This window comes from Poecilia reticulata, chromosome 5 (genome assembly GCF_904066995.2).
Source record: "Poecilia reticulata chromosome 5, P_reticulata-male-v2, whole genome shotgun sequence".
Lineage (NCBI taxonomy): Eukaryota > Metazoa > Chordata > Actinopteri > Cyprinodontiformes > Poeciliidae > Poecilia > Poecilia reticulata.
The window spans coordinates 242,750-269,691 of NC_088834.1; the positions used below are offsets into that span (position 1 = coordinate 242,750).

Sequence of the window (26,942 nt, forward strand, 5' to 3'; positions counted from 1 at the left end):
ACAAATTGGAAATAAAATGATTTTTTTCTTTGACGGACAACGAAAAAAACTCCAACCCTCTGCTCCAAACTACGAACATTGTCGGCCCTCTTCGGTTTTTTTCTCTTTTTTGCGGAGGATCAATAAATAACTTATTGGTGTTTTACCATCACCACCAGGTATGAAGAGCTTTAGCCTTTGAGTTGCACCACAGCGCAGCAACTGAAACACCCAGGAGAAGAATATCAGCTTGTTATGAGTATAAAGGAGGCTGGTATCACGCCTGATAAAAATCTATTTATTTATGTCACATGGACTTATATAAAGTTTTATACATTTTCTTTTGATATATTTATTATTGTTTTTCTTCTTTAGATATTAGGTTGGCTTAGAATGATTCCAAATAATGTACAGGAATGACCTGGTGCTGTTGCATGTCAATCATCTGGGGGGGTCACTAGGGGGGCCAATCAGATGACAGGGGGGGCACTGGCCCCCCTGGACCCCCCTCTGGCTCCGCCACTGCAGAATAGATCCCCTTAACCCTTCTCACACAGACTCCGTTTTCACTGAGAAAATACTTTATTCACTTCAAAACTTTTGGCCTGCATCTGTTTCCAGACACTCAAAGGACAAAATAAAAAAGTATTTACATCATTAAAATCCCAGAGCTGATGCTAACACTAACGCAGTAGAGCGTTAAACCAAGTCAGAAGCTCAGCTAGTTGGCGTTTTATTGCGTTTTCAGTTTTTCAGCACACAGCGTCATCAGGACGCCATACAGCAGCGCCCCCATCAGGAGCAGGGCCGTACTGCAGAGGGGCCCGAGCGACAGCAGCGCCCCCAGCGCGTAGACCAGCAGCAGCAGCAAAAGCGTCCGGTAGCTGGCCAGCGGCCGCAGGCTGAGCCGCGGCTGCTGGCGGCGCTCCAGCGCCCGCCGGGACATCGGGCTTCGCCTCACGCAGGAGTCCGGGTCGGTCAGGTAGCGCCGGCCGAGCCGACCCAGGAAGTCTGAGCGCGAGCAGAGAGCGCCCATCTGGGCCTGGAGCTGAGAGAGGAACAATCACTGATCAGAAGGGCAATTTATTCTCACGGTGGCCTAAAAATAAAACCTTTCCAATAATGAAATTACAAAGCAGAAAGAATATTTTTATAAAAACGCTTCAATTTCAATCAGCCCTTCTGCACGATGGAGTACCAAGGCTATGAAAAGTTCAGTTTAATTATGAGAAAATAATCAGAACATTGGAAGAATAACATTTTACTGGAAAATTGTTTTAAAGTTAGGAGGAAAAAGTTGTTTTAATGAGAAAAAACAGCTTTGATTGTTAAGATCCACGAAGATCTTTCCTCCAAACGGCCCACAGTTCTGCTACGACCCGGAACGGATGCTCCAGAAACCCGGCCTGGACCCGGACCAGAACCCAGAACGGATGCTCCAGAAACCCGGCCTGGACTCACCCTGTTGTTGAGCAGAGATGATGCCCTGTAGAGCAGCCGGACCAGCAGGGCGCTCTCGTAGCTCCTGATTGGCTGCAGCTCCGGATCGCCCTGGTACTGAACCTCAAAGCGGCGCAGGCCGTTTATGATCTGCGCACACACACACACACACACACACACACACACACACACACACACACACACACACACACACACACACACACACACACACACACACACACACACACACACACACACACACACACACACACAGGATGTTAAAGCTGGCTGGACCTTTATTCTGTTACAGGAACAAACTGCATCTCCCAGCATTCATAGCGCAGGACGTCAGCCATCATTGCTGACATCAGTAAAGTTATTTACGCTCACTCCACCCTGATTTAGTCATGGCAGCATCATGCCTGCCAGACCAGAATTAATCAGTTAAACCCGACATTGTTTCAAACTACTGAAAGTAAATCAAATGTCCTCCGAGTGTCTCAGCTGACATAAGACGATTTACCGTCTCCATGTTTGTTGCAGGGGTCAAACTCTTTCATTTTGTTCTAAGGTCATAAAACAGCCCCTTTAAATCTGGACTAAAATCCCAGCAGCTTAGAAACATAATTATCGATCAACACTCAGATGTGAAACAACGGCTAACTAACGCCGACTGTGTTTCTATGACTTTGCATTTTTGTTTTTATGATGTAAAGAACCTTGAATTGCCTTGTTGCTGAAATGTGCTGTGCAGATAAACTTGATTGGTTGATTAAATGTCCTGGAAGGGCGGGTTCTGTGTGTCCGTCCTGTCGGCTGTAAACCGCCTTCGCTGCCCCTCCTCTGTCTAAATGTTCATTTTTGTTCATTTTTTTGGACCAAAGTGTGAGATGTGACTTTTTTCACCGCCTCCCATGACGGCTGCAGCCTCAGGAACCCGTCTCCCCACGTCTTATGCTGTTTGTCTTTCTTTGGACGGATCAGACCTTCTGATCTTTCATTATTTTCTATAGCTTATCCCTAAACAAACTCAATTCATAACTTATTCTTTTTTTAACAGCAGCAGCAGGAGAAGCTGGTCCTCACAACACCTTTAGAAAAACTGTCCTTATATTGTATCAAAAACTAAGCCACATGTTTGTTTTTCCCTTAGTAGCTAATAATTATTTAAGGGATAATTCAGCTGTAGCTAGAAAAGACAAAGTATTTCAGACGCAATAAAAGCGACACTATGAACATTGTTGTCTTCCTAATATAAAGGGCTTTTAAGTTTTCATTAATTTCCAAACGATCCTGAATTAAGAAGATGGTGGCTTGTAAATATCCGTCGCTACCAGCTAAAGCTAACGCTAACAGCAAAGTTCGCAGCCTTCACTTCACTCCGATCAGCTTCTTCAGCCTAAAGAAGAAGGTAAAGGAGCCTTTGAGTTATTTCCATGGAGTCACTTCTGCATTCAGCCTGAAACAGAGTTTATGGGAACCAGAGAGCCGAGCCACTGATCCGCCTGCTTCCTGCTGTAAACACCGAACTATCTGAGCTCTGAACAGGAAACATGCAACGGTAATAAAACTAACTAACACGGAGACAGTAAGGGACACGGCTAGGCCTGTCATGATAACACATTTTGCTGGACGATTAATTGTCTAAAATATTATTGTGATAAACGAAAATATTGTTTCAAGACCTTTTGACACTGATTTAATGGAAATTACGTAATAATGCATGTGATTCCCTGCCATAGATAGAAAGACTTTATTTTCAAAAGAAAACACTGGAACTGATAAACTAAATCAGTTCCAGTGTTAATGGATTCTCAGTCTCCATGAACAAAATGAATAAAAACTAATCAACTTAAAGGGTTAAGTATTAATTAATGCCTGGTTTAAATTAGTTAACTGGACTGGTAGCCGTTATTTAGTGTCCATGTGGCTGGACACCACACGGCTCGACGAACCCGATGAACCGTTAAACCTGTCAGCTGATGTCTCAGGTTTAAAATGGGCCGACAGTCGCTGGACATTAGACTAAGGAAATAGGAAGGGAGGGTCAGTGGAGACCGGAGCCTTTTTCATTCAGTGTCATCAACAGAAAGAGACGATAATTAAAATGAGGTCGATATGTTTAATTTATCGTCCGATTAATTGATTTATTGTTTATCGCGACAGGTCTAAACACGGCCATATTTTTCTAAAAGCAGCAGCTTTGAACCTGAACAGCAGAACCAGATCTCTGACTCCAGAGCTGCTGCTGTTGAGCTAAGAGGCTTTTAGCTCCGTCAGGCTGCGGGAGCTGAAAGCCCGAACCGGAACCGGAACCGGAACCTCCCCGTTATTGGGTCTCTGTTTGATACTAATGACAAACAGAGACAGAGTATTTATTTGTATCACTTAAATGTGATATTTAAGTGATACTTAAAGAAAAATGTCTGAGAATATTACCTGCTAGCATAAGCTAAGGTTAATGTTAGCCACAAAGTTAAAGTAAAACTCACCTTCGTATCAGTGAATGTATAACGAGGCTACATCTTAAAACTTTTCTCCACTTGACTTGTTGGGGCTTCGGATCGATGTTCATCATTAATTGTTACCTTGGCCAGGCCCTGCAGCACCGAGGGTAAAACGCCATTTTCAATAGACCGGAAACGACCGAGCCGCTTCTCCCTGAACACGGAAGCTGAGGTGCAAAGAGCCCATTTATTCAGGGTAAACGGCCGACTGACCCGGCTTCTGGTTCTGGTTGGTTCCCCAGTTCAAACTAAAGAACCTTCAACGTTAATAAATTATTTTTCGCAGCATGAGCCAAACTTTGGCTTCCAGCCTCTTGTTGCCGGGTTGGGCACCAACCTGCCTCCGGCCCAGGTCCGTCAGAACCGGCCCGTTCTCGCCCTGGACGCAGTCCGGCAGCTGGTTGGCGCGCCCGTCGTCCTGCGCGGGGCCCAGGTTGGCAACAAGTTGGGCAAGCTGGTTCTGGTTCAGCTGCAATGTACAGACAGACAGACATGAGGCGCTGCAGCAACCCGGTTCTACTGAGGGATCGGCAACTGGACCGGACCTTAAAGATATGACACAGGTTCTCCAGGGCCCGGTCCAGGAACTCGTGGGTCTTCTTCAGGTACTCGCCGCTGTCCTCGGGCTCGGCGCCGGGAAACGCGTTGCTGAGGTCAGAGGAGGCGAGTCCAAACCAGGACAGGAAGGAGCCGCCGGCCGCCGCCTCGCTGGACTGATCCGAGATCCGCTTGGCCGTGTGGCGGGCCTGCGCGATGATCTGGATCAACCTCATGACCTGCAGGGCGAGCGGGGACAGTTAGCGACGCGCCAGACCAAACAGACCTGAAGCGGAGCCGGCGGTAACTCACCGCTGCTCGGACCTCGGAGCCAAACATCTGCTTGTACTGGCAGTCCTGTCCTTCCAGGGAATACACGTGGCTCTTCACCTTGAACGCTGTGTCAGTCACCATCCGTTGCCGTGGCGACAGGTAGCAGCCCCCCTGGCCCGGCGTCAGGTACCCGCGGGGCTGCCGGTGGGGCAGGACTTGCTCCGGTTCCAGAAACAGCTGCTCACCTGGAGAGGAAAAGCAGAAACACAAAGAGTTTCCTGATTAGGTCCGTCATGATAAGTTTAGCTGGGCGATTAATTGTCTCTAAAATTATTGCGATAAACGATAATATTGTTTGAAGACCATTGTAAACTGATGTAATGACATAATAATGCAAGAGATGTCCTGCCAAAATACATACTTTATTTTCAAAAGAAGACTAAACACTGCAACTGGTGAACTAAATAAACTACCAAAAATAAAACGGACTCTCAGCCTGTTGACAAAATGCACCTGGATAAAAACTAAACATGAAACCAGAGTGGAAATAAAACCAACATCCAACCAAAAGAGTCCAGATCATGAAGTCTGTCTGCAACAACCATTATATTGAGATGGAGAACATGGACATGGACCACCTGATCCAATAGCTCCCTCCCTCCGACCTGCAGCCCAGCTCACTGCTTTGCCCCGATTTTCCCCTCAGGACAATCCTGGAAGGTCCAACGATCATCCTGTGGTGTTCCGACCGATCGGGTCCAGAACCGCTCCGACCCAAATCAGCCATATTCAGCATGTTGGATCGTCTTGGCCAGTTTATCGCTGCAGCCTGTGGGTTTTCCCCGACTGGGAGCGAGAAGGCAGCCTGTTGAATGTGACAGGCAGCCAATCAGAGAGCGCGGATTCCCCTCCGCCTTTCTGAAGGGAAAACACGGAGGGGAATCCCAAACGGCTGACACGGAGCAGCGGACGTCGGAGATGATGAGTGGAAACAACATTAATGTTTATTCAACATCTCATGAGGAATCCACAGAAATGACCAGCAGAGGAGCTGGAGTGAACTTGCTACTGATGAACCCGGGAACTTTTCAGCCGTTCATCGTTAACGAGACATAAACATGTTATAATGATGAGGCTGTGCATTCAGCCGCGTTCGTTTACTTCCAATTCACGTGTCAGAAACTGGGTTTTTACGGGATTTTCTGTCTGAAATCTGAATGTCGGTGAGAGAAATCGGTTCGTGGTGCGTAGCTGTTGCTGCGTGGATGGACAGACGGCACTGAACCCGACTGACCCGACCAAACCCGATCAACCCCCCGACTGACCCGACCAAACCCCCGACTGACCCGATCAAACCCCCGACTGACCCGATCAAACCCCCGACTGACCCGATCAAACCCGACTGACCCGATCAAACCCAACTGACCCGACCAAACCCGACCAAACACCCGACTGACCCGACCAAACCCCCGACCGACCCGACCAAACCCCCGACCGACCCGACCAAACCCCCGACCGACCCGACCAAACCCCCGACCGACCCGACCAAACCCCCGACCGACCCGACCAAACCCCCGACCGACCCGATCAAACCCCCCGACTGACCCGATCAAACCCCCGACTGACCCGATCAAACCCCCGACCGACCCGATCAAACCCCCCGACTGACCCGATCGAACCCCCGACTGACCCGACCAAACCCGACATGCTTACGGTTTGTTGTCCGCTAGCGTCTCAGGTTTTAAAACGGGTCGGCGATCGGCCGACAGTTCTAGGATGATGCAATGTGAGCCGAGCGTGAAGGAAACGAGGAGGGGAGCCGGTGGAGAGCACCGAGTTCAGCCTGTCGTCATTCAGCGTCAACAGGAAAAGGCAGGAAGAGCCGATCAATTAAAATGAGGTCGATAATTTGTCATGCGATTCATCGACTTTACCGCGACAGGCCTACGCCTGATCGTTCAGCCGCTATGGTGGAGCGCAGTGAGGCTGATCTGGGCGCATACATCTATGTTAACACACAACATGTAGAATTTAAATCTCAAACGCTGGTTTGGTAAATACTGCAGCAAATGTCCAGAATTAGGAGCAAAGCAGAAGAATAAAATAATCACTTGATTTTTTATTTCACTGAAAGAATATTTAGTTAAGAAATGCAAACGTCCTTGGGTTAGCAAATTCTGCATAAATGACAAAATGATAATAACCCTAAAGACAAATAACCCAAGAGACGAGGCGCTGCCATTTTCATTAGATTAGTTCAATATCAGCACCAGGGAACCTCGACACATATAAGCAACATGTGGAGACAACATGCCAGCGAAGGCGGTGCATTCAGGGAGTGTGTGTTTGTAGCCGTGTGTGTAAGGATGTCTGTGAACCCGGAGGAGCCAGAAACAGGAAGGGAACGGTGACATCATCAGATTCGGAGCGCCGCGCCTCACCTGAACAAAAACCAAAGTTTGACGGATAAAGTTTTCCTTTTGAATTTGACACCGACAGATTCAGACAATGTAAATTGCACCGACTCTTCAATACAGCATAACCCTTACAATCTCATTTCAAAAACTGTGAAAAATATAAAAATTCAATAGAGAAACATGTTTCTTTGTTAAAAAAATACAAGGAGACGATTCGATAAAACCCAAGAATATACAAACCGGATTCCAAAAGAGTTGGGACACTAAACAAATAGTGAATAAAAACTGAATGCAATGATGTGGAGATGCCAACATCTAATATTTTATTCTCAATAAAACACAAATCACAGATCAAAAGTTTAATCTGAGTAAATGTAACATTTAAAAGGGAAAATATGTTGATTCAAAAGTTCAGTGTCTACAAATCCCAAAAAGTTGGGACAAGTAGCAATCAGTGGCTGGAAAAAGGAAATTGAACATAAACAACTGGAAGACCAATTAACACTAATCAGGTCAATTGATAACATGATTGGGTATAAAAAGCTTCTTAGAGTGTCAGTGTCTCTCTGAAGCTGAGATGGTAAGAGGATAATCAATTCCACCATCGTTGGGCAGAAAGATGGTGCATCAATACCAGAATGGTGGAACCCAGCGTAAAACAGCAAAGACTTAAGTTATCATCATCAACCGAGCAGAACATCATCAGCAGATCCAGAGAATCTGGAACAATCGCTGTGCGTAAGGGTCAAGGCTGTAAAACTACTGATGCTTGTGATCTCTGGGCCCTGAAACATCACTGCACCTCAAACAGGAATGTTTAGGGAATAACAGCATCGGCTCAGGAATACTTCCAGAAAGCATCGTCAGTGAACACAATCCATCCACAATTTGTTTTAATGCTGCAGCTCAGTCGGTTGCTAATAGATCAGAGTTTAAACTGGCATGTTGAACATCTTTAATCTGGTCATTTAGTGGAATATTTAACTACTAGAAAATGGAACAAAATAAGAATATATTCTCCACTCTGATTGGCTGATAGGCCTACAGATTTTAACTTTAATGTTCATTACATTTTTCTTAGACGCTGTGAAAATAATTTCTATTCTCATGACTTTTTGTTCTCTGGGAAATTATTTTGATGATAAATACAGAAACAAGCATAAAAATCAAAACATCTACAATAGTGATAGTAATATTAATGATGAAATAATAGTCAGTGCAAAGTAGCCTGCAGATTCTTTGGTGGGGGGGGAGGGGGGGCTGGATAAAGGCTGGGGGGGCTGGATAAAGGCTGGGGGGGCTGGATAAAGGCTGGGGGGGCTGGATAAAGGCTGGGGGGCTGGATAAAGGCTGGGGGGCTGGATAAAGGCTGGGGGGGCTGGATAAAGGCTGGGGGGGCTGGATAAAGGCTGGGGGGGGGCGCTGGGCTGAAACAGGTTGAGAAACACTGATCTAGAACATTTGCTCCCATCTAGACGTCGTCGTCTCTTTCAGGGAAGACCCTGCACGTTTCAACAACATGATGCCAGACCACATTCTGCAGGAATCACAGCATCATGGCTACGTAGGAGACGGATCCGGGTCCTGAAATGTCCAGCCTGCAGTCCAGATCTTTTACCTATAGAGAACATTTGGCGCATCACAAAGAGGAAGGTGGACAAAGAAGGCCCAAGACGACTGAACAGTTAGATGGGAGAGCAGTCCCATTTCTAAACCTGAGAATCTGGTCTCCTCTGTCCCCAGACGTCTGTTGAGTGTTGGAAGAAGAAGGGGAGACGCCGCACAGTGGTAAAAATGGCCTTGTCCAACTTTTTGGGACGTTTTGAAACAACATATTTTTCCTTAAAATGATACATTCTCTCAGTTAAAACTTTTGATCTGTGATTTGTGTTCTATTGTGAATAAAATATTAGATGTTGGCACCTCCACATCATTGCATTCAGTTTTTATTCACTATTTGTTCAGTGTCCCAACTTTTTTGGAATCTGGTTCCAATAGCTTAAAGATGAGAAAAATTCTTCAGATTCATCTTACGCTCCGAAACTTTACAGTAATATTAAAAACTATTATTTGTATTGCTTAACTCACAGCGACAAAATTCACGTGTGTATTTTATTCTCCTGCTTTGCTCCCAATTTTGGACGTTTGCTGCAGTATTTGGTGCTTTCATGGCAGTATTTCCCAGGAATAATCTGATTGGACGACAGCGACCAATCAGCTGCCGGTCGGTTGAGCCGAGATCAGGCTGAGTGAGAGCAGAGCGCGACTGAGATTTAAATTCTAGTTATAGATGTATGCGCCCAGATCAGACTCACTGCACTGCATTGGGCCTCACCTCTCTGGATCATGTCTGCCAGGTTGGGCTGGGCCAGAACCTTGGCGGCCCGGAACACCATCAGGGCGTTCTTGGCGTTGACCAGGTCGGTCCGCGTGGCCCGGTTCAGGAAGCCCTGGAACAGCTTGGTGTAGAGCAGCAGGTTCTCGTGGACAAACGGCTCCCTGCAGCAGAGGTCCGGTCAGCAAACAGAACCGGCGCCAACCAGAAACGCCAGGCGGGTCCACTCACCATTTGTCCAGCACGGTTCTGTTCTGGTCGGGTTGGGCATTGGGCTTCTCTCCTGTGTATCTCCAAGGCTGAATGTAGCTGAGCCACGTCTCCAACACCTGAACGAGATTTATGGTCGTCACATTTCTACCTCAGTGAAAAACAAGAAAACATTAAACATTAAAATACTGAGAAAAAGTTTGGCAGTTTTAGTCTCATTGAAAAAACAAACTCATTACTGACTTCTCGTCTTTATTTCTCCTCATTTTAATGATTTTTGTTCAGAGAGTAAAAACCCTCTGAAAAATAGATTCAGAAGATTAGAATATTACTCTAACGTGGTCATGGAAAGTTTAGTGGAAGGAAAAGGTTCACAAGCACCACAGATAACCGGTGCTTCAAGAATCTGTGGCAGCTTCAGCAGGAAAGGACTGAGGCTGCTCAGGCGGATCCTAAACATGGATCCGGTTATGAGAAGAACCAGAACCCGATTGTTGCTCCGGGTCCAAACATCTCCTTTCAGATGAAAGTAAAGTCTGTAATTGATCTGGACACCAAGGTGCTAGAAGCCGGAAGTCCAGAGTGAAGCTTCCACAGTCAGTGATGATCTGGGTCAGCAAGTCATCTGCTGGTTCTGGTTCACCGGGTCCAAAGCAAATGCAGCCGTCTAGCAGAACATTTAGAGTTTTTCACGCCAACAGCTATGAGCTGGAAACATCTAGTTGGATGCTAGAAGTTGGTTTCTTTTTCCAACGGGGCTGGGTACTGACCCAAAAGCTGCTTCAATCACCATGACAACCCCAGGAACGGGGCGGGCCAGAACCTCAGAGGGAATCTATTGTCAAGAGGAAGATGAGCTCTCCTCTGTGCTGCGCCGCATGGATGAGCCCAGACCAGGCGTTGGTTATCAGAACATTTTCATTTAAAATAAAATACTAATGTGGTATTTTATGAGATGCTGAATTTTGGGGTTTTATTCTCTGAATCGTCAGAATGCAAGAAATAAAAACGGAATATCTCACTCAAGGGTTTATAAATCAATATAATTTACGAGTTTCACTGAAATGAGTGGAAAAAAACAAATATTTACTTTTTCTCAATTTTCTAGTTCTTTGAGCTTCTTCCTGTATCAAATGAATCTCAGACCTTCAGTGAACAAATAAACATATTTTAATTTCAGCCTAACTGGATTTCAATTGTTGGTGATGAACTAAACGCTGCGGTTCATCCTAAGGAAACGTACGGCTCTGAAGGAGGCGTCCAGCGGCCAGTGTCCGAAGCAATGCTGCAGGAACAGGTAGAGCTTCTGCTGCACGAAGCGCTGCACCACCACCCTGCAGCAGCACAAACGCACAGAAACACGCATCAAACATGCATCTCAATATCTGGCCAAATTATTCGTTCATTTTGCACACAATAAAATTCAAACAATTCTCAGGAGGTTTTCAAAGTTTTCCAGCAAAACACTTGGGAGATAAAAACAATAGTTTCAACTCAGATTATATTAACTCATTTATCACCGTTATTAATAACATCTTGTGATAGTTTTCTACAGCAGAGACAAGTTAAGCTAAAATAAAACAAAAGGTTTTGAAATGTTTCACCCTAAACACCCGACTGATCTGACAACAAGAGACTAATTTAATAAAAATATAAAACTTCCAATTTCTATAACTTTGTTTATGAATTAAATGTTTTCTTAGGGGTCGACAACAGAAGTGACCCAGTGGTAAAAACAAACGCCGTCCAGCCAACTGCCGATAAATTTGCACCGACTCATGAAAGATGCAGGAATGCTATCTAGCTAGCTAGCTTTACTAGCTTTACTAGCTAGCTAGCTAGCTAGTATGCTAGCTAGTATGAAGCTAGCATCTTTGCTGCGTTTTCATCCCAGGCTGTTGAGGCTACCGCTGAGCTAGCTAGCAAGAAAAGCTAGCTAGTCAGGATTATACTAGCTAAATTATAAATTAAACTGAAAACGCAGCAAAGATGTCAACTCAAACTGACAGGACAGAAAAAAACAAAAGCAGAAAAAAACAAAAGCACATCCAGATTAAACAGTCCAACATGTAAGCGCGGTGGCTCACGGATTTCAGGCAACAAAAATAAACAGAAATTTAAGACTTTTTAAAGACCGTAGTTTTAGATCAGTGTTTCTCAACCTTTTTCGGGCCAGCGGCCCCCCAGCCTTTATCCAGGTCCCTCACTGCCCACCAAAGAATTTGTAGGCTACTTTGCACTGAATATTATTAATACTACTATCACTCAGGGTTTTCCCCAGTGTATTATAAGCCTGGCGGCCCGCCATGCTTTACTAGCCCCGCTGCCAGGCTAAGCGTTGCTTGTTTACGTTTCTAGAGTAAAAAATTTTTTTTTTAAAGCCGGGCTGCAAGCGTCTCTGTTGCTCTTAGCATTTCACTAGCAGAGCAGATTTATTCCTAAAGGATAGGTTTATAATAGATAGGTTTATAGTTTATGCATTTAAACCCTACAGCACGCGGACCAATCACAGCTGGCGGCTCTGTGCTTTGCCTCGCGCGCTGCCCCTGCTTTACCTCAGCGGGATCGCTGACCTGTATGGATATTTACATCAACCTACTGTGAGGAATTATGATCCTTTGGAGGGTTTTAAACCTAGAGTTTAAAGCCCGCCGCGTTGGCTCTGGTTGCGCAGCTCAATGTGAACCGCAGGAATAACTTGTAGCGAATTCAGAGGTCGCGTAGTGGAGCGGTGAGAATGATTTATCTTTGTGAACGAACAATTATACGCGGCCCAGCCTGTGGCTCTCTGTCCGTCTTCCCTGTAAAGTTTATGGTCCCGGTTGGCCGGAGCGTTGTGGATAACGAGCAGCGCTAACCTCATCATGCAGGTTCAGCCCAATGAGGAACTTTAACGTTCTCCTCGGAGTCACGCATCACGCTGATTTTATATTATACTCAGTATTATTTTTCCGGTTACACGATGCATCAAACCATATCAAATGCGTTGTCTACTTAGTTAATGCGTCCGGCCGCAGGGAGATCTGAGAAACTCGTCCCATAAACTCGACCAACCAGAATAGTTTCTATGACGCTTATTAAAAACTCAACAGACACGAAATGGAAAAACTACTGAAGCCACATTAGCAGCACTGAATTAAATCTCCCGTTTGTTGCTCATCTCTGCGTAGTGCAGCAGATTACCTCATCATGCAGGGCCGGTCCAAGGGTGTTTGAGGAAGTCTAAACTGGCATTGTTCTGCATTTAAGGTGTAAAGTTTACCTTCGACCAAACGCCCCCCCCCTCCTCCCCCCAAGAGGAATCCCAGCGCCCCCCTTTTGTAAAAATGTCCGCCAGCGCCCCCTGCCGTCCTCTGAACGCCCCCCAGGCCTCCCATCTGACTGATATTACATTGTCTTATTATGGAGTGGACTGACTCAGCATGTGCATGCTCATCAGTGTGCAATAATGTAAATGGGAGTTTTAGATGGAAATCGTTTTAACACAGAAGGTTTATTTCCTTCAATCAAGTTATATTTTGAGATGAACATTGGTTTAGAAAACGACTGAACCGTGCTACTTGATTTGTAGCACAGTTCAACAGTACCGCCCCCATTGAGAAACACTTTAGATGCATGAATTTAGGGGATATTCTGACTTTTTAAGTTTAACATGGGCCTTTTAAAGCTGCTGACCTCTTGAACTCCTCCAGTGGGCTGGTGTGGGGGGGGGAGTGGGCCGGCGAGGGCGGCGGCTCCGGCTTCAGGCTGCTGGAGAAGGCGTGCAGATGCTTGACCAGCAGGCGCACCACCAACACGTGCTCCTCTGACGGATTGAAGGGCTCCTGGAAACACAGCCAGTCACAGCGAGCCGCACCACCAATCATCTCCACAAAGCAGCCAATCACAGCAGGCCCCGCCCTAAAGTGAGGTCACATGCCTCAAACCCTCACGACTCTCCAACTCTGGATCAGAACGTGTTTTAATAACAGAAAATGTAGTTTTTATTTGATTTATTCTAAGAATCTGTCGATGGTTTGGTTCTAATTTAATCAAAGTCCAACAGGATGAGCAGTGTGACCTCACTTCCTGCTACAGCAGCAGGATGCAACACTGGATCCTCCGCAGCAATCAGCCATCCCATCTGCAGCCAATTACAAACACATGAACTCATGCAAAGATGGTTGTCGTTACTGGCATTACATGCGCTTTGCAGTGACAGCAGGAGGACAGACAGACAGACGGCCATGCATCAACGCAAGCAATGCGCCCAAAGATCCAAAGCTCTGCTGCAGGACTGCGCCTGCTGTCGAGGATCCTTCTCTGCACAAACCATGAAGCTGGACCGATAAAGGCTCGCTCACCCCGACTGCACTGCAAAAACACAAAACCTTACCAAGAATTTTAGTCTCATTTATACAGCATATATGTCAAAATAAGGCAAAACTACCTCACAAGTAACTTTTCAGCAAAATATAGGAGTTTTTCCTTCACCAAAAGGTTCTGGCTCCACTAGATTATTTTGCTTGTAACACGGGAAACAAGTTTTGTTACAAGTGAAATTATTTGTCAGTTGAACTAGAACTTTTTGGTGAATGAATTACTGACGTAAAATCAGCTCCTATATCTTGCTGAAGTTACCTGTGAGTTAGTTTTGCCTTATTTTAAGTAAACTAACATATTTGCACCAGAAACGAGACAGAAAGTAAGATTTTGTGTTTTTGCGTCTGCAGTATCGCAAAAACATAAAGACATATTCATGTCATAAAGAGTAACTAAACCCCAAATAGATTTGTTTGCAGTTAAACTGTCTGAATTGGTTTTTATGGTGCCATCTTTACATTTCTCTGCAAATTCTGACATTTTTGTGTAAATTTGATTAATTCTGATCTTTATGGTTGATGAAGAACCCGGCCAATGTTGACCGGGTTCTTTGAATGGCCTGAACTTGGACCCGAAATCTGCAGATTTACTGAAGTTTCAGGAAACAGAAGCATGATCTGATTGTTTTAAAAATTCTAATATTTTCAGATAAACAGAGTTGATTTTCTGAAGAATTTTTCGCTACATTTCTGTTTCTGACCGATTGACTTGCGAATTTCAAGCAAACTTTTAAAACATTGAAGAAAATGCAAATTATGCGCGTTTCCATCTGCTGATTTGGAGTCAACCCCCCGGGCTACGCACAGTGTGATGTCATCAAATGTTGACCCTACGCACGGCTGGAAGAAGCAGGAAGTGTAGGTTGGACCAATGATATGAGTTGGAGATTTGAACTTTGACATCTCCCACTTTGCTGCTCGTGGAAAGGCTCAGACCGCCCAGTAGATGGCGCCGTTCGCCAAGTCAGAGCATCTTTCCATCCGTGGTGCATCGACTCTTTTAGAAAAGCCGAAACCCACAACGTAAAACCTTTCTGTAAAATTAAGGAAACTGTTTCCCATTTTCATAAACTTTTCCTAATGTGACAAAATGCGGCAAAAAAAAAAAAAAGCTTGTTGGATTTTTGCTGTCATTGCATCAGTTGCTGCAGATTATTTATCATATGGTCACATTTTGAGGCAATTATATGGAATAACTATTTCATCGCCATTTGATAATATACTATTTGGAAACATTTAAAACTGACAAATCAAAATAGCTTTAATATATTAAATACATTTCCAGCTATGATTAATAGGAGCAGCTTAAAACAGCAGCAGGTCGTAGAGCTGATCTGGAGGCTACTTATTGATTATCTATTAATCACCTTTTTAGACAGCAAGAGGTGGTTAACAGATTATTTTTCAGAATGTGAACCAGCTAAACTAAACTAGAGCAGACATTTTCATGACCAGTTTTGGTTTAATTTCTGCTCCGATTGTTTTCTTTCGTCAAATGGCTTTTTTAGAGTCTGTTTACTCCAGTTAAGGGTTAATCAGTCCCTAAATTAGTTGATGATTACGTCACTAATCGATGAATCAGATTAATTGTTCGGCCCTGCTATCGGCAGAAGCTATTAAAGCGTGGCGGGCCGTGAGCCGCCTCCCCTCATGCAGCAGCAGCAGCTAACGCATGCTAACCTAGCATGCTAACCAGAGAAGGATCCTGGACCGAAGCGTTACCTCCAGGAGGCCCCAGGGGGGCGCTGCTGTGTGAAAAGGTAAAAGTACTTGGTAGGTGTGGAGGGTCCCAGAGCCAGGAGGGGCGAGGGGTTGGCACGGCATGCTGGACATACTGAGGCGGTACTGCAGCAGCGCCAGCTGTTCAGCCGAAGGAGGGGGGGACAGGAGGGGGGGAGGGGGGGAGAGGAGGGGGGGGCAGGGGGGAGAGGAGGGAGGGGTGGGGGGGGGCACCAGAAGGAGAGCAACCACAAAGAAACATTTGGCCGAAAATATTCAAGAGGAAAAAACACAACAGGAGACAAAAAGAAGAAAATATTGACTGCAGGAACAAAACGATTTGTCTGTTAAAGGAGAAAAACCAGAAGAGTCCAGATCCGGTTCTACCAGAACCCGCTCCAGTCCTACAGGCGGCACCGCGATCCGGTCTGGTCCTACACAACCCGACCAGTCGGATTCCAGCCCGAGGACCGGCGCTGGACCTCCGTCTTCCCCGTGATGGAGACGGACAGACGACCTTCACAGGTCCTGAAGGTCGTCTGCTTCCAGTTTTTACAGAAAATCCTCCAATCAGAATAAAACCAGCTTCACTGTGCAAAAACAAAATCTGACCAAATAATTTGGGTCTAGTTTCTAGTCCAAATATCTCAGTACAGCTCGTTTTCAGCAAATCATTTCTAAACATCAATTTTAAAACATTCTAGTTCCAACAGCAGATTATTTCACTTGTAACTTGGAAAAATGTCTAACAGTGAAATAATCTGCCAGTGGAACCGGAACGTTTTCATGACTATCAGTTTTTAGACATTTGTGCTAAAAACTAAAATACTTGGTCACATTTTGTGTTTTTGCAGTGCAACCTCAGCATCCGTCCCTACAGCTGAGCAGAACCGACTCCAGCCGGAAGGTTCTGGGTTGGGTGAACGGTGAAAACGGTCCAGAACCTTCCAGCCGCTCCAAGAAGATGAAGTTTCCTCTGATCGGAGCAGTATCAGATCATTTCCTCTGAAGCAGAGCAGCAAAGTCGCCTTTAAAATGTTTATTTGGTTTCATTGTTAAACTGGAAACCAGCAGTAAGTTTCTGCTCCAGAGGAAACGTGATGGGAATCGATTCCCGTCCAGGTCGCCATGCGTGTTGTTGAGAGGAACTCCAGCATCAAGTCTGAACAGATTCACAGGAAAAGAAGGATTTTTATCTTTACTGCAAAATGTAACCGGCTGATTTCAGCCTTACTGGTGGATCAGATCATCCATCAGTGCAGCCAAGCATGAAAACATCCAGAACCAGCAGAAACCCTGTTTTTCACATTCTTTATCGTCTGTCCTGCTCTTTTCTCCGCTCTGCAATTTGATGAGTTCAGTTTTGAGGTGATTGGTTCAGCTGTGGCCGCTTGGATCAGAACCGACTTCAGGCTGAAGTTCCTTCCTGGACTTCAGGTGCCATGCAGCATGCAGAGGAAGACAAGCGACAGGAACATGCCCAACTCCTGACCGCAGTAGCTGCAGCTTTAACCCGCTAAATGATCTGAAGCAGAGATTTCTGCTGCGCCGGCCCGAAGACCCGATCCGGCCCGGTCCGGCTCAGGGTGTGAACGCAGAGGACAGGCAGGATCTTCTCTGCAGCTTTTTAGTTGAATTATTTTAACATCAGCAGGTCAGAATCAGCCAATCGACGGGCGGTATGCAGCGCTGCAGCGCAGGATGCAGGGAGGCGAGGGAGGCGCCTTACCTTTACCTGAGGAGACTGCAGCTTCTGGTACAAGTCCAGGGAGTAATGATGGAGCCAGATCTCTACAAACATCTGAAGACACGAAACGCAGAATTTTAGAGGGAGAATCATCCAGAAACTGATCCGACCTCAGATCGGTGCCGGTTGCTCCGTCCTGCTGAAGCCACACTGGGTTGTTTGGGAGCAGAAAGTTTAGCAGAAAATGAAATGTTTTCTTCCACTGCCACAAAGTTTCAGCAGCAGTTTTTTCCAGGACCTGAACTAAATTAAGGACAGAACATTTGAATGCAGCAGGAATCTGGAGATTTTAATTTTTCCAGCTTTTAGAGACTTTAGATCCGAAAGATTTTCAGACAAAATCATAAAGTCTAGAGCAACTGCTTGTTATTCTAACAGGCTTAATAACTGAACAGTCGTATTACTGCAATGCAGTTAAACGCGGTGAGAAAAGTTGGGCTTGGTTCACTTTCTGCAGCCGGTTTACATCAGAGAATCAATTCTGGTCAGAAATCACAATCGAATACTGGAGCTGAATTAAGCTTATTAATGCCAAAATCTCTGATGAATAATGATTTCTGAAAACTGCTTTCCAACTATGTCTTGGTCCTCACTGAGTGTTTAATTTGAGGAAACATTAAAGTCTCTTCATCTGTTGGCTGAAACGATTAATCAGGACTAATCAAGAAACGCTTTGCCTCTAAATCTGTTCCACCCTCAGCACCACCGGATATTAATCAGTTAATCAATAGCAACCATTTCTACACTGATGAGCCTGAGCTTTTCTCATGTTCTACTGTTTGCTACAAATGATCAAAAGTTCACTAAAAAAATGATGATATCGACTTTTAGACCATAAAATGTTTATTTCCTTATTTAAAAGAATATTTTAATTATGTTTATGTGCATCTCTTAATGTATTCTAACATTGTTTATGAAAGGCTTAAAGAAAAAATCTGCAGAATGTGATTTTTTTGTCTGATTTATCAAATAATCATCATCATAATCGACAGATTAGTTGATGACTGAAATATTCAGGGCGCGGGGGAAGAGCGTGTGACCCGTGTGCGGACGCAGCATCTCGGACCAGCAGCATCGATTCTCACCTGCAGCAGCGTCTCGGACCTCCAGATCTCCTGCGCTGCAGGGTCTGCGTTCACCGACGGCTGGTGGAAGATGTGGTGCTTCAGGAGGCTCGGGCTGTGGACGCCGTAACCCGCAAACGACACACTGGAAGCTCTGAGAGAAAATTGACCAAATATTTAAAGTCCTTATCATGAATCCATCAGCTTTTGTTCACCGTTACTGGATGTAGAGCTGCTGAGATTTTTCCTTTAGCCAGAATATGAAATAAACCCAACATAACTGGCCTCCCACATAATCATCATCATAGTCGCCTCACCTACTTACTTAGTTATTCTTTACCAGTTCGTACATTTTCCTCTTCGGGAAACTGTCATCATACCATTAATTCTCCTCCCCGACGTGTTCAGTTTAACACCTTTCTAAGATTACTCTATAAATAAACTCAGGTGTTAAAAACTGTTTAATAAACAGTTACCGTGGCGACGGAGCCGCGACGGAGCCTCTGGAGTCGGTGAACGGAGACGCAGGAACGCTTCCTTCGATGGGCAGGAAGTACTTGAGGTACCGGTCGACCAGCAGGAAGTAGGCGCTGTCTGTGGAGCTGCAGAGCTGCAGCTGGAGGCAGTTCTGGAAAACACCAAGATGATCGATTATATTGGAAATCAATAAATGATCCAGAGAAACTCTAGAGAAACTCATCCAGGATTTAGTGGCTTTGATTCCTGCAGCAGGTCAGAGAGACGAACCAGAAGCTGCAGCTGGAGACCTGAGTAGAACCAGGAGGGTGGAGACACCACCTGGTTCTACACCACCTGGTTCTACACCACCTGGTTCTACACCTCCTGGTTCTACACCAGCTGGTTCTACACCACCTGGTTCTACACCACCTGGTTCTACACCAGCTGGTTCTACACCACCTAGATCTACACCTCCTGGTTCTACATCACCTGGTTCTACACCACCTGGATCTACACCACCCGGTTCTACACCACCCGGTTCTACACCACCCGGTTCTACACCACCCGGTTCTACACCACCTGGTTCTACATCACCTGGTTCTACACCACCCGGTTCTACACCACCTGGATCTACATCACCTGGTTCTACACCACCTGGATCTACACCACCTGGATCTACACCACCTGGATCTACACCACCCGGTTCTACACCACCCGGTTCTACACCAGCCGGTTCTACACCAGCCGGTTCTACACCACCTGGTTCTACACCACCTGGATCTACACCACCTGGATCTACACCACCCGGTTCTACACCACCCGGTTCTACACCACCCGGTTCTACACCACCTGGTTCTGCACCACCTGGTTCTGCACCACCTGGTTCTACACCACCTGGTTCTACATCACCTGGTTCTACACCAGCTGGTTCTACACCACCTGGTTCTGCACCACCTGGTTCTGCACCACCTGGTTCTGCACCACCTGGTTCTACACCAGCCGGTTCTACACCACCTGGTTCTACACCACCTGGATCTACACCACCTGGATCTACACCACCTGGTTCTACACCACCCGGTTCTACACCACCCGGTTCTACACCACCCGGTTCTACACCACCTGGTTCTGCACCACCTGGTTCTGCACCACCTGGTTCTGCACCACCTGGTTCTACATCACCTGGTTCTACACCACCTGGTTCTGCACCACCTGGTTCTGCACCACCTGGTTCTACATCACCTGGTTCTACACCAGCTGGTTCTACACCACCTGGTTCTGCACCACCTGGTTCTACACCACCTGGTTCTACACCACCTGGTTCTACATCACCTGCTTCGATACCACCTGGTTCTGCACCACCTGGTTCTGCACCACCTGGTTCTACACCACCTGGTTCTACACCACCTGGTTCTACACCACCTGGTTCTACACCACCTGGTTCTACATTCCTTCACTGAGACTTTAAACTGCTGGTAGTTTATAAATCTCTGAACGGATTAAAGATCTGCTGCTGGATCAACCTGCTGGTTCTGGTTCTGTTTCTGTTCTGCATCAGAACCAGACATGGAGAAGCAGCTTTCAGCTTCTATGCACCACAGCTCTGGAACAAACTTCCAGAAAACTGACAAACAGCTGAAACCCTGAGCTCCTTTCAGACTAACCCAGCTCTTTAGAGCTGCTTTGAACCATAACAAATTAATCAATGATCAATAATCTGATGTGTAATGACTTTGTGTTATTATGATGGAACGAATCCTGAGTTGCCCGTTTCTGAAATGCTACACAGATAAACTTGATTGATTGGTTGATTATAAGACGTAACTATTCTGGCCTGGGATGGAGAGAAGTTCTGTTCATCTCCAGTCAGAAACCAGCAGCGACTGGGATTCCTCCAGTACCACAGATGAAGAAAAATAACTCCAAAGCATGATGCTGCCACCACCTGCACCCACTGTCTGCCATAACAGATTTCACCCCCAGCACCAGGAAGGCGTCAAATACTGTTTGCGTAAAAGTTAGAAGATCTTTTTGCACAATCTCTATACCAGATTGTCTCCATTTGGTCTACAACTAACGATTATTTTAGTCGATTATTCTACCCATTAATCATATTCTGCAGATTTTCCATTTAACCACAGACCCTTATTTTAAACTGGATTAGAAATACATTAGAAGATTCAAACAATGTAATGTGGTTTACATTTTAAAAATACACATTTTGTTTCCTCAAAGTCAACATCATAATTCTTTTAGTGAACGTTTCATCATTTGTAGCAAATAAAAACCCTTCAACTTGAGAAAAGCTCCTGGTTGCCATGGTTATGCACATAAAGGCGCCTCACCTGAAACACATGATGACCTTTGCGGCATGTCTTCATACATTAATCGATTAGTAAAATGATCATTACTTGCAGCGCTAATGACTACATATATTTAGATGTTATTCAGTTTTAGTTTAAATCAAACAGGATAAAAGCTCTGAGTTCATCAGCGATGCTAAACTCACCCTGGGAGCGACGAGGCAGTAGGCCAAATTAAACATGAAGAACTCAAAAGGATCTGCAGAGAGTTGAGGAATAAATTCATTTTCCAGGGTGTCATTTCCTCTCTGGTTCTCACCAAGAACCATAGCAAGAGTTTGAAAACTGAAGTTAATGTGAGGATGAGCAGGAAACCGTCAGCAGCTGCTGTAAGGATACTGAGAGCGACGTTCAGCGTCAGGACGCCCGGCAGCGGGAACTGCAGCTTGTTGTGGAACAGAGGACAGTCGGGAAGAACGCCCTCCTGGATGCAGGCCTTCACCGGACCCTGAACACACATTAGGCTCAGATCAACCACAGCATGTTAGCATGCAGCCTGCAGCCGTGCGGCAGTGAACACCAGGTGTACCTTGGGATTTTAATCAGAGTAAAAAAAAGATATTAACGAGTTGCTGTTGTTTTTGAACTGATGTCCCGATGGTTGTCTCCACCGGGACATCTTCCACGCTCAGCGTCTCACTAGACTGGGACAGTTAAATCCAGTTTATCGGATTTAACTGTTCAGATCTTTTAGCAGAATCTCTATGCTGCATAAAGTATAGAGATTCTTGTCAGAAAGAGGAAACGTGGCCACACATCCACCTCTGGAAGTCTCACATAAACCAGCTGCCTCCTCCACACACTTTGCTTTCCTCTCTTTATTATTTAGGGTTACATTATGTTTTATCATTTTTATAGTAATATTTGTATCAGACCTGCGGTTTATGCGCGTTGAGGATGGGGCTGTGTTCATGTGCATCAGGCGTGATGATAGTTTTGTGCGTAGCCTCAAAACGGGGCTACGTTCTGATTAGTCCCCGACCCTCCGATACCCTGCAGGCGCCCCTGTCTTTATAAACCACAACATTATGCTAATCTAAATTAAAATATTGTGTGTATAAAGAAAAACATTTGGGAAAATGCTGCACTGATTCTGGCACGACAATAAATCAATTTTATTGTACAAATTTCCGGTTTTTGAAGTTTTGACTTTTGGAAAATATGGAAATTTTTTCCTTCTGTTTCCATAGTTCAGAGTGATGTCATCGCCCACGGCGGCCATTTTGTTTGGTCAGTGCGTTTTACAGCTTCTGTCTATTTGGAGTTTGAATTCATGTCGACTTTATGACGGAAAATTAGAGCCAGGCTGCAATTTAAATTTTTTTCATTAGAATAAAGTTATAATATTGTAATAATACAGTCATAACAAAACAGTGAAAATAAAATGGTAACATTAGGAAAATAAAACTAGTAACAAAAATAAAACATTTAAAGTGAGGAAAGTTGATCATCTAGTGAATTTATACTTAGACTCGTCTCAATAATTTCTATTCTTATGATTAATATATTAACAATTTTGTAATTTTTATTTTCACTTCATTTTTATGGTTTGTTTTACATTTATTGGTCTTTGAGAAGGTAAACATTCTGCCATCATCAATGTACGACATGAAAATGATTTCAAAATAAGAATATTATCATTTATCGCAATAATTACTGGAACAATGAATCATCTAGGAAAACTTACTGCGACAGGCCTGGTGATACTTTGCTGAGTTTTACAAATAATATGTAAATATTTTTAGCACATTAGCTTCTTGCTCTCAGCGTAGCAGAGAACAAGATGGCCGCTGCCAAGATGGCCGACACGTTTGTGAATTTACAAAACAAGCTAAAAAATTAGATAAAAATATATTTTGCTGTCGTAGGAATTAAAATTCTGGAACGATGAAAGTTTGGACTTATGAGAATGAAATTCATTACAGGTTCTCAAGAATCTGCTGATATTTCATGATTAGGGTAATTGTGTTGCTTTCTCTCCTTTTATGTTTGTTTAGTGATTTATATAAAATTAGGTTTTGGTTTTTCGTGTATTGTGATTATTCGTTAAATATGAGCCTCGTCCTTCTGCCTGCACCTTTTCAGTCAAGTTCTTTAAATGGTTCGAGTGTTTTGAAGTATCGGTAACTTACTGATGAATGAATACATTTTTTAAAATCTAAATAAAATGATCAGTAGCAGAACTTTGAAATGATTGAGGAAACAACTTTGATCCACACGGGCTGAGCGTCGGATCGTAACTATCAAAGATTTTTCTCTTAATCTTAAGACGTTTTTCTGGTAAAGTTATTCTGCTAATACTGACTACAGTCTTATAATTAAATAAAAATTATTGTACGCCCTATTGCTCCAGTGTCAAACTCACAGGAGGGATGATAGAAATAAAAGTGACTTCTTGAGAAAAATTTCTTTAGAAAAGAAACCATTTGATTAAATTGGAAATCGGATCTGTTGTGATTTTATGTTTCAGCCTGAAATAAGAAAAAACTGCAACTCTTCCACCATCAGCAATTTGATGAAAGAAAAATCTGTCGTACCGGCAGATAGTTGACAGGAACTTCGTATTTGTATTCTTCTGCCTGAAGTTTGTACACCAGCTTCATCATCGGGCCACTGAAACACAGAGGAGTGAGAAACCCTTGTTTTATTCTGAAAGCGCGTCAGAACCGGTTCTACCTTGGACTCAGGAAGTCCAGAACCAGGTTGAAGTCGCTGCTGCGCGAGTGCAGCAGGCGCAGGTTCCAGCCGGAGACGACGCCGTCCAGACTTCCAAACACGTTCTCCACCAGCCAGGGGAAGATCAGGTGCAGCTCCTGCAAAGCATCCCAAAATTACTACAGGCAGGAAGTGAGTAGCGAGTTGTGCTATTTTAAGTCTTCAGTCTACGATAGCGATGCTATCGCTAACAACGAACTAACCATGTTATTTTATGAGCTCGAATCTCCTGGTAAATCATTTATTTAGCTTCTGTCAACCCAAATTCATGCTGGAGTTGTACGTTAATGTTGAGTCGCTGCTGGATTGAGGTCAGCGATTCGCTCCGATCTACAGAAACCCCGTTAAAAACATGGTTGGTGGCTGAGAGAGAGTGTGGGGAAATACTCACGACTCACTGTGACCTTACATATGAAAGCTTGTCTTGTCTAAGTAACTGTCCAATAAAACATCTGAAAATACAATTTCAACGATGCGATTGTTTCCCGTTAGAAAGTGGCTGCAAACTCTGCCGTTGTTAGTTTCTGCGCCTCCTGCTCTTAGCTGTAGATCAGGGGTGTCCAAAGTCACACCCGGCATCCTGCACGTTTCCGTTCTCTCCCTGGTCGTACCAATGACCTTTTCAGCTTGTCAATGTTCATCTTAGGCCTCTAATGAGCATCATTGGATCCAAGTGCGTTAAACCAGGGAGAGACTAAAACACGCAGGATGCCGGGCCTCCAGGACCCACTTTGGGCTCCCCTGGTGTAGATCGTTGATCCACTTTTCTCCTCTTTTTAGGGTAAGTTTTTAAAGGTGACTAACTACCTTCAAAACACGAAAATAATGTTTATCTTTCCTCTATTATAATGGTCGGAACAACTGTAAAGGACTCAGACTTTAGACATTTTGAATCAACAGATTTACTTCCTGACCCTCATTTGCAATGCCTGACGTCGGCACTACGTCATCTGAAACTCAGCAATAGTCAACTGCAAATGTGCAGACATAACCTGGTGGGCGGGGCTAATGGTCTAACCTCTCACTGCAGAGCAGAAGACGACTGTCTGATTTTTAGATTTTTGCTCAGAGATGAAATCAGCAAGTATCGGCCGATCACCGATTTCACAAAATTAAGGAAACCCCTACTAGAAATTGTGTTCTGAGAGTTTAAAGAGACTTCCACACTTTTCAGATTCTCACTTGTAAAAAAAAATCTAAACTAAAATTTAAAAAACCAGGAATTTGTTTTATAACTGTAAAATATTTCAGGCTGGTTTATCAAATAAAATTAGGGTCTAAAAATATGAAAATTTGGGTCAATATTGAAATTAATATTGCTGTTACTGATAAACACCCACAAACCTTTGGTGCATCACTATTATCATCACATTACCTTCAGATATATAGTAATCAATAAGATGGAAAGAAACATTGGTTGCTAAAATCGGCCCAGTTTCACGTATCAGAGTGATGTTGATATTTTGTGCATCTCCAAGTAAACACATTGAAGTACCTTAGGGGGATACTCGTCTATGATCTTCAGCAGGTCCTGGCATCGCTGGACCAGAGGCTTGGTGGTGGCGTCGGCTTTAAGGTTTGCCTGAAACACGGTAACAAACATAAAAACAGGAAGAAGAATAGCACAACTATTTAAAGAATATCAAAGTCCTTGCAAATCACCCAAATACTCTTAAAAAGGACATTTGTGTTGACGATAATCTCAAGGCAGATGTTATCCAAGCACCTTATTTCACCACAGTTCTTCTTCCACTAAACTATCACAAGGTCCCTGTTATTCTGTCAGAGACAGTAACAGAGTGTCACGTCATCATGGAGATCCAAGAGTTTTAACTGGTGAATATCTATAAATAACAGCAAAGAGGCTTTTCTTATGCTGGAATCCGGAACCCTGTGAGCAAATCAGCTGCTTTAAGGGTAACTTTCAGTAGATTCAGTAAAGGAGTCTCTGCATGACGCTGCAGACCAAAACATAACCAAACAGTATGTATCTCCCTTTTTTCATTTAATCAGTGACACAAGTGAACTTTGCATGATATCCTAACTGAGCTGCAGCTGTTTGCTGATGTTAGATGCGACTCACCAGCAGGAAGCTGGGCTGCTGTAAGCTTGGGCTGCTCATGTTCCTCAGCTCCACCTGGAGCTGCAAAACAAACACAGGCAAGTTTTTATCCTGATGCCAACTGATCAGAAACATTTTCGTTAACTATTTTAATCAGTTTTGTCAGAAAGCAAACCGCTCTGGAAACAAGGAGGAGTTATAAACTATTGTACTGCAGAGGGGGAGGCCGAACACCCTGAGTCAGCTAACGGTGGTTAGCTATAGCCGTTTAAACTGACAGCAGCTGCTATAAGCTGGACGGAAGTTCATTATGAAACACCGGAAACTACCTGGAATAATTCAATCTGTTAATGGCGTCTTCCTCACCTCTGTCCACAGGAAAAGATTAAACTTATTGTGGGCTTTACACAAACCGCGTTTCCATCAGTTCACTTGAGGCGGGTAGCCTTCTTCTCCGTTAAGCTCACAGGAGCCGATTTCATGCTGTAGGCCGCTCCCGCCATCTGCTGGAAGTACAGAGAATTACATTCTTCTTCTTTTGTGTTTTATTGGGGGATAGCAACCTACTTAAGATGCATTTACCGCCACCTACTGGACTGGAGTGTGGTCATCAATGATATTCAGAGGGAATTTAATAAGACACCTCAATGGTGTGTATGAGCGTGCAAATTCACACCCATACACACTTGTAAACACAGGTATGTACACATATGCGCATCCATCCATCCATCCATCCATCCATCCATCCATCCATCCA

The 26,942-nt window shown here is 44.5% G+C and overlaps 1 protein-coding gene across 7 annotated transcripts; it reads right to left on the bottom strand.

Moving 5' to 3' along the window:
- Positions 1-542: 542 nt before the first annotated feature.
- smpd4 (sphingomyelin phosphodiesterase 4) lies at positions 543-26,701 on the bottom strand. 7 transcript variants are annotated; one of them, XM_008408209.2, is made up of 20 exons: positions 26,552-26,701; positions 26,207-26,266; positions 25,619-25,705; positions 24,085-24,221; positions 23,946-24,021; positions 21,748-21,856; positions 21,555-21,607; positions 19,066-19,217; positions 18,611-18,743; positions 17,514-17,579; positions 15,830-15,919; positions 13,374-13,522; positions 10,942-11,032; positions 9,720-9,817; positions 9,489-9,652; positions 4,776-4,981; positions 4,472-4,702; positions 4,264-4,395; positions 1,441-1,569; positions 543-1,027 (listed from the first exon to the last, which is right to left on the bottom strand). In XM_008408209.2, the coding sequence occupies exons 2-20, from the start codon at positions 26,243-26,245 to the stop codon at positions 713-715; spliced, it is 2,457 nt and encodes an 818-aa protein (XP_008406431.1). In that variant the 5' UTR covers positions 26,246-26,266; positions 26,552-26,701; the 3' UTR covers positions 543-712. The 7 variants fall into 7 exon arrangements, with proteins under 7 accessions (XP_008406431.1, XP_008406429.1, XP_008406430.1 ...); XM_008408207.2 differs by having other exon boundaries at positions 15,782-15,919; XM_008408208.2 differs by having other exon boundaries at positions 17,508-17,579.
- Between the last annotated feature and the right edge of the window lie 241 nt (positions 26,702-26,942).